We start from the raw sequence: 15,713 nt of genomic DNA, 5'->3' as shown, positions 1-15,713 counted from the left end.
ACGTTACAGCGGTATACACGGGGGGCAGTGTACGTTACAGCGGTATACACGGGGGGCAGTGTACGTTACAGCGGTATACACGGGGGGCAGTGTACGTTACAGCGGTATACACGGGGGGCAGTGTACGTTACAGCGGTATACACGGGGGGCAGTGTACGTTACAGCGGTATACACGGGGGGCAGTGTACGTTACAGCGGTATACACGGGGGGCAGTGTACGTTACAGCGGTATACACGGGGGGCAGTGTACGTTACAGCGGTATACACGGGGGGCAGTGTACGTTACAGCGGTATACACGGGGGGCAGTGTACGTTACAGCGGTATACACGGGGGGCAGTGTACGTTACAGCGGTATACACGGGGGGCAGTGTACGTTACAGCGGTATACACGGGGGGCAGTGTACGTTACAGCGGTATACACGGGGGGCAGTGTACGTTACAGCGGTATACACGGGGGGCAGTGTACGTTACAGCGGTATACACGGGGGGCAGTGTACGTTACAGCGGTATACACGGGGGGCAGTGTACGTTACAGCGGTATACACGGGGGGCAGTGTACGTTACAGCGGTATACACGGGGGGCAGTGTACGTTACAGCGGTATACACGGGGGGCAGTGTACGTTACAGCGGTATACACGGGGGGCAGTGTACGTTACAGCGGTATACACGGGGGGCAGTGTACGTTACAGCGGTATACACGGGGGGCAGTGTACGTTACAGCGGTATACACGGGGGGCAGTGTACGTTACAGCGGTATACACGGGGGGCAGTGTACGTTACAGCGGTATACACGGGGGGCAGTGTACGTTACAGCGGTATACACGGGGGGCAGTGTACGTTACAGCGGTATACACGGGGGGCAGTGTACGTTACAGCGGTATACACGGGGGGCAGTGTACGTTACAGCGGTATACACGGGGGGCAGTGTACGTTACAGCGGTATACACGGGGGGCAGTGTACGTTACAGCGGTATACACGGGGGGCAGTGTACGTTACAGCGGTATACACGGGGGGCAGTGTACGTTACAGCGGTATACACGGGGGGCAGTGTACGTTACAGCGGTATACACGGGGGGCAGTGTACGTTACAGCGGTATACACGGGGGGCAGTGTACGTTACAGCGGTATACACGGGGGGCAGTGTACGTTACAGCGGTATACACGGGGGGCAGTGTACGTTACAGCGGTATACACGGGGGGCAGTGTACGTTACAGCGGTATACACGGGGGGCAGTGTACGTTACAGCGGTATACACGGGGGGCAGTGTACGTTACAGCGGTATACACGGGGGGCAGTGTACGTTACAGCGGTATACACGGGGGGCAGTGTACGTTACAGCGGTATACACGGGGGGCAGTGTACGTTACAGCGGTATACACGGGGGGCAGTGTACGTTACAGCGGTATACACGGGGGGCAGTGTACGTTACAGCGGTATACACGGGGGGCAGTGTACGTTACAGCGGTATACACGGGGGGCAGTGTACGTTACAGCGGTATACACACGGGGGGCAGTGTACGTTACAGCGGTATACACACGGGGCAGTATACGTTACAGCGGTATACACACGGGGCAGTATACATACAGGGGCAGTGTACACAGGGCAGTGTATATTACAGCGGTATACACGGGGGCAGTATACATTACAGCGGTATACACACGGGGCAGTATACGTTACAGCGGTATACACACGGGGCAGTATACGTTACAGCGGTATACACACGGGGCAGTATACATACAGGGGCAGTGTACACAGGGCAGTGTATATTACAGCGGTATACACGGGGGCAGTATACATTACAACGGTATACACGGGGGCAGTATACATTACAGCGGTATACACGGGGGGCAGTATACATAACAGCGGTATACACGGGGGGCAGTATACATTACAGCGGTATACACACGGGGCAGTATACATTACAGCGGTATACACACGGGGCAGTATACATTACAGCGGTATACACACGGGGCAGTATACATACAGGGGCAGTGTACACAGGGCAGTGTATATTACAGCGGTATACACGGGGGCGGTATATATACAGGGGCAGTATACATTGCAGCGGTATACACGGGGGGCAGTATACATTACAGCGGTATACACAGGGCAGTATACATTACAGCGGTATACACAGGGCAGTATACATTACAGCGGTATACACAGGGCAGTGTATATTGCAGCGGTATACAGAGGGCAGTGTATATTGCAGCGGTATACAGAGGGCAGTGTATATTACAGCGGTATACACGGGGGCGGTATATATACAGGGGCAGTATACATTGCAGCGGTATACACGGGGGGCAGTATACATTACAGCGGTATACACAGGGCAGTGTATATTGCAGCGGTATACACAGGGCAGTGTATATTGCAGCGGTATACAGAGGGCAGTGTATATTGCAGCGGTATACACAGGGCAGTGTATATTGCAGCGGTATACACAGGGCAGTGTATATTGCAGCGGTATACAGAGGGCAGTGTATATTGCAGCGGTATACACAGGGCAGTGTATATTGCAGCGGTATACACAGGGCAGTGTATATTGCAGCGGTATACAGAGGGCAGTGTATATTACAGCGGTATACACGGGGGCGGTATATATACAGGGGCAGTATACATTGCAGCGGTATACACGGGGGGCAGTATACATTACAGCGGTATACACAGGGCAGTATACATTACAGCGGTATACACAGGGCAGTGTATATTGCAGCGGTATACACAGGGCAGTGTATATTGCAGCGGTATACACAGGGCAGTGTATATTGCAGCGGTATACAGAGGGCAGTGTATATTGCAGCGGTATACACAGGGCAGTGTATATTGCAGCGGTATACAGAGGGCAGTGTATATTGCAGCGGTATACAGAGGGCAGTGTATATTGCAGCGGTATACAGAGGGCAGTGTATATTGCAGCGGTATACAGAGGGCAGTGTATATTGCAGCGGTATACAGAGGGCAGTGTATATTGCAGCGGTATACAGAGGGCAGTGTATATTGCAGCGGTATACAGAGGGCAGTGTATATTGCAGCGGTATACAGAGGGCAGTGTATATTGCAGCGGTATACAGAGGGCAGTGTATATTGCAGCGGTATACAGAGGGCAGTGTATATTGCAGCGGTATACAGAGGGCAGTGTATATTGCAGCGGTATACAGAGGGCAGTGTATATTGCAGCGGTATACAGAGGGCAGTGTATATTGCAGCGGTATACAGAGGGCAGTGTATATTGCAGCGGTATACAGAGGGCAGTGTATATTGCAGCGGTATACAGAGGGCAGTGGACACGCTGCTGTACAGACACATGATGATGATGGGGGTTGTTGTCTCCTTGTTTACACCGTGCAGGAGTCTCCATGATGGAGGTGCAGTGTGTGAGTGACACAGGGCTGCTGTCCGCACGGTCCCCGGTGCTCCCCTGGGTCCCCCCGCCGTCACCTGTCAGGCCTCCGCCTTTGCCGTGTCCCCGCCGCCGCTGCAGGATAAAGAACGGGTTTGCTCTCTCGGTCACCCATAGCGCGTTGGCCAGCAGCACCTCCTCCGGGTTCAGCCACATCCTGAGCGGCGGGGGAGCAGCCAGTCACCCCGGCCCGGTGCAGTCCTCAGTGCCGGTGTGGTCGGTGCTGAGCGCTGGACTGTCGCTCCAGGAGCTGCTCCTGCCTGTGTACAGTCCTGGGCTCAGGCCGCGGAGGCCGCTGACTGCTGTCTCCCCCTGGTGGCCAGCGCGCAGGATGACAGGCCCGTGGTGTTGTTATTGTAGGAATGGTGGAGGCGCCTCATCACTGCAGCCAGCGCATCGCGTTTCCTGTTTTTTCTCCTTGTGTTTAGCACTACCAAGGGCCAGTGCATGTGACTGCTATGGGGCCCCTGGAATAAGGGGCCCACCAAGGGTGTAACTAGAGTGGGTGCAGGGGTTGCAGTCATATCCACACCTTGGGGTCTAGGGGGTCCCAAAAGTTTCAGCCTGGTTGGAAATGTTTGCGTTGGGTCCCGCGAGCGTCACATTATGTTGGTTCCCAGTTCTGGTCGCTCCTATTATTTTTGCCGTTTCCCGGAAGCACCCAGGAGGCCGCTGACCACAGGACGGTGCCCCCTCCGGATTCACAGAAGCCCCCACAAAGGGAATGATATTCCTGAAATCTCATGCACACGCTGATTATTTTTTCTTTGTAGATTTGGACCGCTAAAACTTTTGTTTTCAAAATTGCAGCCTTATATAGTGTTTTTCACCCATTGAAATCAATGGGGAAGAACACGTATTTTTCTCATTTTTCCCGCCACTGCTCCCGATGTCTGGCATCAACCAATCAGTGATCTGAACGGGGAATTCCGGCTACTCCGCGAGAGATGCCGAGGTCACTGATTGGCTAAGGTGAAATCAGCGCCGCAGCCAATTTCAGACATCAGGAACCGCAGCGGAAACTCGCTGGTGAACCCGGGAACGATAAATACAATTTGTGTGTGTTTCTTCTAACAAAGTGCAGCCATGGGAGATGTATAACTGAAGGGGAACAACCCCTTTAAAAAAGGCGCAAATCAAAAGAAGAATAACAGATGAAAAAGACAATGAATTAAACAAAAAAAATGCACAAATGTAATAATTGTTCCATTCTAAAGTCTTTTATTTTACTTTGTTCCATTCCTTGGAAACAACCCTATTAAGGCGAATGGAACTGATTTTCAGTCACAGAAATTTTTCCAACAAAATCTCTGAACATTGAGAATAGGAGCTCCGTAGAAGAAGGATTAGATGCCATGCATTAGGGCAAATACAAGAGAAAAAGTGTCACTGAATTCACAAAAGAATAGAACTGCGAAGATGACATTGTTACGTACAGATTTAATGCCTGGAAATTCAGGACCAAAAAATCTGCTGTGTTTCTGCCCCATGACAACCAAAGAGTAACACCACACTTGAAATAGACGATTTAAATAGATTATTAAATGTTTTAAAAAAATCATAATATTAATGTAATATGTGTAAAATATTCCAGGAAAGTAATCAGCACAACAGACAGGTGGAGAGAGATTAGGTATATAGATCAGTAATTAATGGTAGACTCAATAATTGATGGTTAATATCTAATTGGGATTGAAATTCATGCATATAATTGTTTAAGTGGCTTTAATTAAATGAGAGAAAGAAATTATATATATATACAGTACAGACCAAAAGTTTGGACACACCTCATTTAAAGATTTTTCTGTATTTTCATGACTATGAAAATTGTACATTCACACTGAAGGCATCAAAACTATGAATTAACACATGTGGAATTATATACTTAACAAAAAAGTGTGAAACAACTGAAAATATGTCTTATATTCTAGGTTCTTCAAAGTAGCCATCTTTTGCTTTGATGACTGCTTTGCACACTCTTGGCATTCTCTTGATGAGCTTCAAGAGGTAGTCACCGGAAATGGTCTCCCAACAATCTTGAAGGAGTTCCCAGAGATGCTTAGCACTTGTTGGCCCTTTTGCCTTCACTCTGTGGGGTCCAGCTCGCCCCAAACCATCATCTGGCCAGGTCATCTGGCGTAGCACCCCATCACTCTCCTTCTTGGTCAAATAGCCCTTACACAGCCTGGAGGTGTGTTTGGGGTCATTGTCCTGTTGAAAAATAAATGATGGTCCAATTAAACACAAACCGGATGGAATAGCATGCCGCTGCAAGATGCTGTGGTAGCCATGCTGGTTCAGTATGTCTTCAATTTTGAATAAATCCCCAACAGTGTCACAAGCAAAGCACCCCCACACCATCACACTTCTTCCTCCATGCTTCACGGTGGGACCCAGGCATGTAGAGTCCATCCGTTCACCTTTTCTGCATCGCACAAAGACACGGTGGTTGGAACCAAAGATCTCAAACTTGGACTCATCAGACCAAAGCACAGATTTCCACTGGTCTAATGTCCATTCCTTGTGTTCTTTAGCCCAAACAAGTCTCTTCTGCTTGTTGCCTGTCCTTAGGAGTGGTTTCCTAGCAGCTATTTTACCATGAAGGCCTGCTGCACAAAGTCTCCTCTTAACAGTTGTTGTAGAGATGTGTCTGCTGCTAGAACTGTGTGTGGCATTGACCTGGTCTCTAATCTGAGCTGCTGTTAACCTGCGATTTCTGAGGCTGGTGACTCGGATAAACTTATCCTCAGAAGCAGAGGTGACTCTTGGTCTTCCTTTCCTGGGGCGGTCCTCATGTGAGCCAGTTTCTTTGTAGCGCTTGATGGTTTTTGCAACTGCACTTGGGGACACTTTAAAAGTTCTCCCAATTTTTCGGACTGACTGACCTTCATTTCTTAAAGTAATGATGGCCACTCCTTTTTCTTTACTTAGCTGCTTTTTTCTTGCCATAAAACAAATTCTAACAGTCTATTCAGTAGGACTATCAGCTGTGTATCCACCCGACTTCTGCACAACACAACTGATGGTCCCAACCCCATTTATAAGGCAAGAAATCCCACTTATTAAACTTGACAAGGCACACCTGTGAAGCGAAAACCATTCCCGGTGACTACCTCTTGAAGCTCATCAAGAGAATGCCAAGAGTGTGCAAAGCAGTCATCAAAGCAAAAGGTGGCTACTTTGAAGAACCTAGAATATAAGACATAATTTCAGTTGTTTCACACTTTTTTGTTAAGTATATAATTCCACATGTGTTAATTCATAGTTTTGATGCCTTCAGTGTGAATGTACAATTTTCATAGTCATGAAAATACAGAAAAATCTTTAAATGAGAAGGTGTGTCCAAACTTTTGGTCTGTACTGTGTATATATATATATATATATATATATATATATATATATATATATATATATACCACATTTGCTATACTGAATAACACACCAAATTGGTGGTAAAATGGGTGTGCAGCAAAATAAATGTATCAGCTCAAGATTAAGTCATTTACAGTAGATTATGATCCCAATTTCGTGTATGTTATCCAGTATAACAAACGTGGTATAATTATTTACTAGCGCATACATATACTATAGTTTATATTTCAAGCATATTCCCAAATTATAGAAATAATTCTGTGTACCTATAGTATATATATCCATAATTTGCAGGCGATCCCCCATCTGCTTTATACCATTCCTTTTTGCAGTTGTTGTGCGAAATGGTGTTTCTGCCGCTGACCCTATGTATCTGGACAAGGCTAGTGTGCCTGGTTACAATAGGGCAACTCTCACCCCCTGGTTTTGGTATATTGGCTATATGGTGCCTCATATACACCACACTCTCTCTTTTTGTTTTCAGGTGGCGAATTTGACACAGATGACTCAAGATCTGGCTAAGAAATGCCAGAATCTGGAGTCACCAGAATATCAGTTTCGGGTCAGATAATTAATTTGATGAAGACCTCCTATAGCCCCCCACTGCCGGTAACGGCTGTGACGTCAGTTCCCTCTGATGTACAGTTGGCCTCTCTCGAACCTGTAATAGCCCTTCTTGATAAAGTTTCGGGAGAGAAAGACCAGTTTAGAGTATTCAGCCAGAGCTGTAGGTTACTTTTTACCCTGCGCCTCCAGTCTTCAGGGGAGGAGTTGCAGTGGGTGGAAATAATCATGTCGATACTGCGAGGGGGTCCGCAGACCTGGGCATTTTCCTTGTCCCTGCAAGCCCCAGAACGGTTTTCTGTTGATGACTTTTTTGACTGTTTAGGTCTGATATATAATGATCCTGACAGGTTCCAAGTCGCTGAGGCTAAGATCAACCTCGCACAGGGGAGCTACACAGCTGAGGACTACTGTACTGAGTTCTGGCAGAGGTCCACTGAAGTTTTGTGGAACGATGCAGCTCTTAGGTGCCAGTTCCATAAAGGCCTTTTCTGAAACCCTTAATGATGCTCTGGTCCTTCATGACGCCCCTTATTCTCTGGCAGAGTCCATGACTCAGGCAATTCAAATGAACCACAGAATCTATGAGAGACGTTGTGAATAGCAAGCTGCCCGTTATACATCCCCAAAGCAGATCCATTTACCAGAGGTGGAACCATTGGAGGTTAGAGTTGCCAGTCTTTGTGTTGTGGAGAAAAGACATAGACCACATTTTGGAACATGTGCTGTGGTCTCTCTAGACATTTTCTCAAAAATTGACCAACTCGTCCTCAGGCTAGCAAATGTAATACAGGTCCGAGACTGGAGGAGTATAAGAGTCAGCAGATTCCAAGGGCGTAACTAAGTAAACACCTGTTTCTTCACTAGATCCCCTGATGATTTGGTTAGACTTGAATTCAGGTGAATGCCAGGTGCTACTCCAGGACGGACCCCAAAGCCGTGGCTGTTGACCCTCAAAGGGACAGGAAAGCAGGACCAGCCAGGAACTGGTTAGCAGGAGGTATGCGGCTGGAAGACAGATGTGGGATCAGGCACAAACAGGATAAGTACAGGAATACAGGATGGCCACAGGTATGGGATCACAGGTGTAGGTTCAGACGAGTCAGGATCAGGAATATACACAGGCAGAGCGGGTTCAGGTATAGCTACAGCCAGACAGGACTGGGTGGAGTGGGTCAGTTAAACAGGACGAACACGATCAGATTTAGAGAATACAGGTACAGGGACCTTACATCTATGTAACAGGAAACTCACTGGTGCTAACATTGCTAAGGTACCTCCCATTAGGGGAAGGTGCCTTAAATACTTAATGTCTTCCAGTCATTAGCTGGGGACATTTTTAGAAGTGCATGTGGCCCCTTTAAGAATCAGGGAGCCTGCGTGCCCTGAGCATTCTCCCAGGAGATCTGCGCGTCATGGGAGGAAACAAGACAGAAACGGCAGGGACCAGAGTAGAATGGCAAGGTGAGTGAGGGAAGGGGCCACATGCAGGGGTGCCGGCGCTGCTCTAACAGCAACCTTAATTAATGAAGCCCATATATAAAACTAATTTTTAGACAAAGAGTATATGCATTTACAGTCATGGCCAAAAGTGTTAGCACCCTTGAAATTATTCCAGAAAATGAAGTATTTCTCCTAGAAAATTATTGCACAAGTTTTGTTATACACATGTTTATTTCCTTTGTGTGTATTGGAACAACACAAAATAACAGAGAAAAAAAGCAAACTGGACATAATTTCACACAAAACCCCCAAAATGGGCACCTTTCCAAAATTGTGGGTAAAGAACTTTGTTTCAAGTATATGATGCTCATTCAAACTCACCTGTGGCAAGTAACAGGTGTGGGCAATATTAAAATCACACCTGGAACCAGATAAAAAAGGGGAGAAGTTAACTCAATTTTTGCATTGTATGTCTGTGTGTGCCGCACTAAGCATGAAGAACAGAAAGAAAAGAAAAATGAGGACTTGAGAACCAAAATTGTTGAAAATATCAACAATCTCAAGGTTACATGTCCATCTCCAGAGATCTTGATGTTCCTTTGTCCACTGTGCGCAATGTAATAGAGAGGTTTACAACCTATGTGTAACAACCCTGCCGGCATCACTGCATGGCCTTCCATTCCCCACCTGCCTGTTACATCAACTCCCTCACCCAGTGCCATGCTGTGAGATCTGTCGGTTCCATGCCATGTGCTCCATGGCCGCTTACTCTGTGTACACTTCCTGGCTGTGTGCATAGGGGGGCGGCGCCAGCAACTCCGGATTCTTATTGAGACTGTGTGCACCTCCCTAAGGTGCTTCTGGCCAATAGCCTTGAGGCCTCTGATACTTAAGGCATCCTCACCCATTGGAGGATGCCTGAGCAAACTATTTCCCTCAGTTAGCACTTGCTACTGAGCTGCCAGGTCGTGTCTGTTTCCTGTCTCAGAGGGCTGCAATTAGCAGGCCTTAATCTGTGTTCTGTTTGTGTGTCCGTTCGTGTCTGAAGTCTGGTCTATGTCCGTTCCTGTCTGTACTCTGGTCTATGTCTGTCCCTGCTCCTCCTTTGTCATTAATCATTTCCCACTCTGCTGTATGTACCTCCGCCTTATCTTTCTGCTCTGTTCATCACTGTCTGTGGCTCTGCTTCTCTCTGCTCAGTTCTACCACAACCTGTGGTTCTGTGTCTCTCAGCTTTTCCCTCAGCTCTGCACTCTGCAGCTTTGCTCTCAGCTCTGCTCTCTGTAACTTTGCTCTGCACTCTGACCTTGCTCTACACTCTGCGGCTTTGCTCTCAGCTCTGCTCTCTGCAACTTTGCTCTGCACTCTGTGGCTTTGCTCTGCGGTTCTGCTCAGCTCTCGCTCTGCGGCTCCGCTCCTTGCGGTGCTACCTGGCTCCGCTCCTTGTGGTACTACATCTCTTGCTCTTGGCTCCGCCTCCTGCGTTTCTGCACGTGGCTCCGCCTCCTGCGTTTTTGCATGTGGCTCCATCTCCAGCTCTTAGCTCCGCCTTCTCCTTCTCTGCTCTTAGCTCTGCCTTCTCCTTCTCTGTTCTTAGCTCTGCCTTCTCCTTCTCTGCTCTTAGCTCTGCCTTCTCCTTCTGTGCTCTTAGCTCTGCCTTCTCCTTCTCTGCTCTTAGCTCTGCCTTCTCCTTCTCTGCTCTTAGCTCTGCCTTCTCCTTCTCTGCTCTTAGCTCTGCCTTCTCCTTCTGTGCTCTTAGCTCTGCCTTCTCCTTCTCTGCTCTTAGCTCTGCCTTCTCCTTCTCTGCTCTTAGCTCCGCTTTCTCTTTCTCTGCTCTTAGCTCTGCCTTCTCCTTCTCTGCTCTTAGCTCTGCCTTCTCCTTCTCTGCTCTTAGCTCCGCCTTCTCCTTCTCTGCTCTTAGCTCCGCCTTCTCCTTCTCTGCTCTTAGCTCTGCCTTCTCCTTCTCTGCTCTTAGCTCCGCCTTCTTCTTCTCTACTATTAGCTCTGCCTTCTCCTTCTCTGCTCTTAGCTCCGCCTTCTCCTTCTCTGCTCTTAGCTCCGCCTTCTTCTCTGCTCTTAGCTCTGCCTTCTCCTTCTCTGCTCTTAGCTCTGCCTTCTCCTTCTCTGCTCTTAGCTCTGCCTTCTCCTTCTCTGCTCTTAGCTCTGCCTTCTCCTTCTCTGCTCTTAGCTCTGCCTTCTCCTTCTCTGCTCTTAGCTCTGCCTTCTCCTTCTCTGCTCTTAGCTCCGCCTTCTCCTTCTCTGCTCTTAGCTCCGCCTTCTCCTTCTCTGCTCTTAGCTCTGCCTTCTCCTTCTCTGCTCTTAGCTCCGCCTTCTTCTTCTCTACTATTAGCTCTGCCTTCTCCTTCTCTGCTCTTAGCTCCGCCTTCTCCTTCTCTGCTCTTAGCTCCGCCTTCTTCTCTGCTCTTAGCTCTGCCTTCTCCTTCTCTGCTCTTAGCTCTGCCTTCTCCTTCTCTGCTCTTAGCTCCGCCTTCTCCTTCTCTGCTCTTAGCTCCGCCTTCTTCTCTGCTCTTAGCTCCGCCTTCTTCTTCTCTGCTCTTAGCTCCGCCTTCTTCTTCTCTGCTCTTAGCTCCGCCTTCTCCTTCTCTGCTCTTAGCTCTGCCTTCTCTGCTCTTAGCTCCGCCTTCTTCTTCTCTGCTCTTAGCTCTGCCTTCTCTGCTCTTAGCTCTGCCTTCTCCTTCTCTGCTCTTAGCTCCGCCTTCTTCTTCTCTGCTCTTAGCTCCACCTTCTTCTTCTCTGCTCTTAGCTCCGCCTTCTCCTTCTCTGCTCTTAGCTCCGCCTTCTCCTTCTCTGCTCTTAGCTCCGCCTTCTCCTTCTCTGCTCTTAGCTCCGCTTTCTTCTTCTCTGCTCTTAGCTCTGCCTTCTCCTTCTCTGCTCTCAGCTCTGCCTTCTCCTTCTCTGCTCTTAGCTCCGCCTTCTTCTCTGCTCTTCGCTCCGCCTTCTCTGCTCTTAGCTCCGCCTTCTTCTTCTCTGCTCTTAGCTCCGCCTTCTCCTTCTCTGCTCTTAGCTCCGCCTTCTCCTTCTCTGCTCTTAGCTCCGCCTTCTCCTTCTCTGCTCTTAGCTCTGCCTTCTCTGCTCTTAGCTCCGCCTTCTTCTTCTCTGCTCTTAGCTCTGCCTTCTCCTTCTCTGCTCTTAGCTCTACCTTCTCCTTCTCTACTCTTAGCTCTGCCTTCTCCTTCTCTGCTCTTAGCTCTGCCTTCTCCTTCTCTGCTCTTAGCTCTGCCTTCTCCTTCTCTGCTCTTAGCTCTGCCTTCTCCTTCTCTGCTCTTAGCTCTGCCTTCTCCTTCTCTGCTCTTAGCTCCGCCTTCTCCTTCTCTGCTCTTAGCTCCGCCTTCACCTTCTCTGCTCTTAGCTCCGCCTTCTCCTTCTCTGCTCTTAGCTCTGCCTTCTCCTTCTCTGCTCTTAGCTCCGCCTTCTTCTTCTCTGCTCTTAGCTCCGCCTTCTTCTTCTCTGCTCTTAGCGCCGCCTTCTCCTTCTCTGCTCTTAGCTCCGCCTTCTCCTTCTCTGCTCTTAGCTCTGCCTTCTTCTCTGCTCTTAGCTCTGCCTTCTCCTTCTCTGCTCTTAGCTCCGCCTTCTTCTTCTCTGCTCTTAGCTCCGCCTTCTCCTTCTCTGCTCTTAGCTCCGCCTTCTCCTTCTCTGCTCTTAGCTCCGCCTTCTTCTTCTCTGCTCTTAGCTCCGCCTTCTTCTTCTCTGCTCTTAGCTCCGCCTTCTCCTTCTCTGCTCTTAGCTCCGCCTTCTTCTTCTCTGCTCTTAGCTCCGCCTTCTCCTTCTCTGCTCTTAGCGCCGCCTTCTCCTTCTCTGCTCTTAGCTCCGCCTTCTCCTTCTCTGCTCTTAGCTCTGCCTTCTCCTTCTCTGCTCTTAGCTCTGCCTTCTCCTTCTCTGCTCTTAGCTCTGCCTTCTCCTTCTCTGCTCTTAGCTCCGCCTTCTTCTTCTCTGCTCTTAGCTCCGCCTTCTCCTTCTCTGCTCTTAGCTCCGCCTTCTCCTTCTCTGCTCTTAGCTCTGCCTTCTCCTTCTCTGCTCTTAGCTCTGCCTTCTCCTTCTCTGCTCTTAGCTCTGCCTTCTCCTTCTCTGCTCTTAGCTCCGCCTTCTCCTTCTCTGCTCTTAGCTCTGCCTTCTCCTTCTCTGCTCTTAGCTCTACCTTCTCCTTCTCTATTCTTAGCTCCGCCTTCTTCTCTGCTCTTAGCTCCGTCTTCTTCTCTGCTCTTAGCTCCGCCTTCTCCTTCTCTGCTCTTAGCTCTGCCTTCTCCTTCTCTGCTCTTAGCTCTGCCTTCTCCTTCTCTGCTCTTAGCTCCGCCTTCACCTTCTCTGCTCTTAGCTCCGCCTTCTCCTTCTCTGCTCTTAGCTCTACCTTCTCCTTCTCTGCTCTTAGCTCCGCCTTCTTCTTCTCTGCTCTTAGCTCCGCCTTCTCCTTCTCTGCTCTTAGCTCCGCCTTCTCCTTCTCTGCTCTTAGCTCCGCCTTCTTCTTCTCTGCTCTTAGCTCTGCCTTCTCCTTCTCTGCTCTTAGCTCTACCTTCTCCTTCTCTACTCTTAGCTCCGCCTTCTTCTTCTCTGCTCTTAGCTCTGCCTTCTCCTTCTCTGCTCTTAGCTCTACCTTCTCCTTCTCTACTCTTAGCTCCGCCTTCTTCTTCTCTGCTCTTAGCTCTGCCTTCTCCTTCTCTGCTCTTAGCTCTGCCTTCTCCTTCTCTGCTCTTAGCTCTGCCTTCTCCTTCTCTGCTCTTAGCTCCGCCTTCTCCTTCTCTGCTCTTAGCTCCGCCTTCTCCTTCTCTGCTCTTAGCTCTGCCTTCTCCTTCTCTGCTCTTAGCTCTGCCTTCTCCTTCTCTGCTCTTAGCTCTGCCTTCTCCTTCTCTGCTCTTAGCTCCGCCTTCTCCTTCTCTGCTCTTAGCTCCGCCTTCTCCTTCTCTGCTCTTAGCTCCGCCTTCTCCTTCTCTGCTCTTAGCTCTGCCTTCTCCTTCTCTGCTCTTAGCTCTGCCTTCTCCTTCTCTGCTCTTAGCTCTGCCTTCTCCTTCTCTGCTCTTAGCTCTGCCTTCTCCTTCTCTGCTCTTAGCTCCGCCTTCTCCTTCTCTGCTCTTAGCTCCGCCTTCACCTTGTCTGCTCTTAGCTCCGCCTTCTCCTTCTCTGCTCTTAGCTCTGCCTTCTCCGTCTCTGCTCTTAGATCCGCCTTTTCCTTCCTGCTCTTACTCCGCCTCCTGTGGTTCTGCTTTGCATCCGTTCTTGCTCTACCTCTGTTCAGCAACTTGCCGTACAGGTTCCTACCTGTTTCCATATACTCTCGAGTCTGAACATGTTCTTACCTGTTTCCATACACCCGCCTGTATACCAGTTCCTACCAGAGTATCAACCCTGTCTGCCTGAGTGCCAGCCGTGCCCGTCTGTCTACCTGTATCTCCGTCAAGCCAGTCTGCCCGTCAGGGCCTCTGCCGTACCCATCCATCAGCCAGTGTCACAGCTGTGCCTGCCTGTCCGTGTCTTGTCCCTGGTGGGATCAGCATCCACAGTCAGACTCCACCCTGGAGTGGTACCTGGTAGCTTCCTATTGCACAAGTCTGACCTCACCATCAGAGGCTCCAGCGAACACCTAGGAAGCTACTTAGTTACGCCCCTTCCAAGGAAGTTTGGTCTGTGGTCCAGTGGGGCCACACCCCCAGACGCCTGCGCCAACTAGTCTCGGCGCAATAAGACCAAAAAGAAAGAAAAGATCATGTCCATAAAAATGGGAGCACCTCAGACAGATATATAAAATGCAAAGTTTTTATTATATATCAACAAGATAATGTACCACACACACAAAAAAAAAAAAACATAGGATATAAAAACATTTAAAAGTGCAAAATGCAACGAACAAAAAGAAACACAGCAGTCATATCCTAATATAGGGAAAATGACAACCCACAACCCTATCCTCTCCCAAAATAACAAGGATATATACAGTGGGGCAAAAAAGTATTTAGTCAGTCACCAATAGTGCAAGTTCCACCACTTAAAAAGATGAGAGGCGTCTGTAATTTACATCATAGGTAGACCTCAACTATGGGAGACAAACTGAGAAAAAAAAATCCAGAAAATCACATTGTCTGTTTTTTTAACATTTTATTTGCATATTATGGTGGAAAATAAGTATTTGGTCAGAAACAAAATTTCATCTCAATACTTTGTAATATATCCTTTGTTGGCAATGACAGAGGTCAAACGCTTTCTGTAAGTCTTCACAAGGTTGCCACACACTGTTTTTGGTATGTTGGCCCATTCCTCCATGCAGATCTCCTCTAGAGCAGTGATGTTTTTGGCTTTTCGCTTGGCAACACGGACTTTCAACTCCCTCCAAAGGTTTTCTATAGGGTTGAGATCTGGAGACTGGCTAGGCCACTCCAGGACCTTGAAATTCTTCTTACGAAGCCACTCCTTCGTTGCCCTGGCGGTGTGTTTTGGATCATTGTCATGTTGAAAGACCAAGCCACGTTTCATCTTCAATGCCCTTGCTGATGGAAGGAGGTTTGCACTCAAAATCTCACGATACGTGGCCCCATTCATTCTTTCATGTACCCGGATCAGTCGTCCTGGCCCCTTTGTAGAGAAACAGCCCCAAAGCATGATGTTTCCACCACCATGCTTTACAGTAGGTATGGTGTTTGATGGATGCAACTAAGTATTCTTTTTCCTCCAAACACGACAAGTTGTGTTTCTACCAAACAGTTCCAGTTTGGTTTCATCAGACCATAGGACATTCTCCCAAAACTCCTCTAGATCATCCAAATGCTCTCTAGCAAACTTCAGACGGGCCCGGACATGTACTGGCTTAAGCAGTGGGACACGTCTGGCACTGCAGGATCTGAGTCCATGGTGGCGTAGTGTGTTACTTATGGTAGGCCTTGTTACATTGGTCCCAGCTCTCTGCAGTTCATTCAATAGGT

The 15,713-nt window shown here is 48.7% G+C and overlaps 1 protein-coding gene across 2 annotated transcripts in view; it reads right to left on the bottom strand.

Annotated features, from left to right (window-relative positions):
- Window positions 1-3,715, bottom strand: part of TBC1D9B (TBC1 domain family member 9B) — a 77,065-nt gene extending 73,350 nt beyond the window's left edge. For both annotated transcript variants that reach the window (XM_069763599.1, XM_069763600.1), the window contains exon 1: window positions 3,447-3,715. In XM_069763599.1, coding sequence (XP_069619700.1) covers window positions 3,447-3,564 — 118 coding nt within the window. In that variant the 5' untranslated portion in view covers window positions 3,565-3,715. The remainder of the gene's footprint in view (window positions 1-3,446) is intronic.
- Between the last annotated feature and the right edge of the window lie 11,998 nt (window positions 3,716-15,713).

The sequence above is a fragment of the Ranitomeya imitator genome, chromosome 4, assembly GCF_032444005.1.
Source record: "Ranitomeya imitator isolate aRanImi1 chromosome 4, aRanImi1.pri, whole genome shotgun sequence".
NCBI classification, from domain to species: domain Eukaryota; kingdom Metazoa; phylum Chordata; class Amphibia; order Anura; family Dendrobatidae; genus Ranitomeya; species Ranitomeya imitator.
Note: the sequence above shows the minus strand (reverse complement) of the source record. Positions and strands in the feature narration are given on the sequence as shown.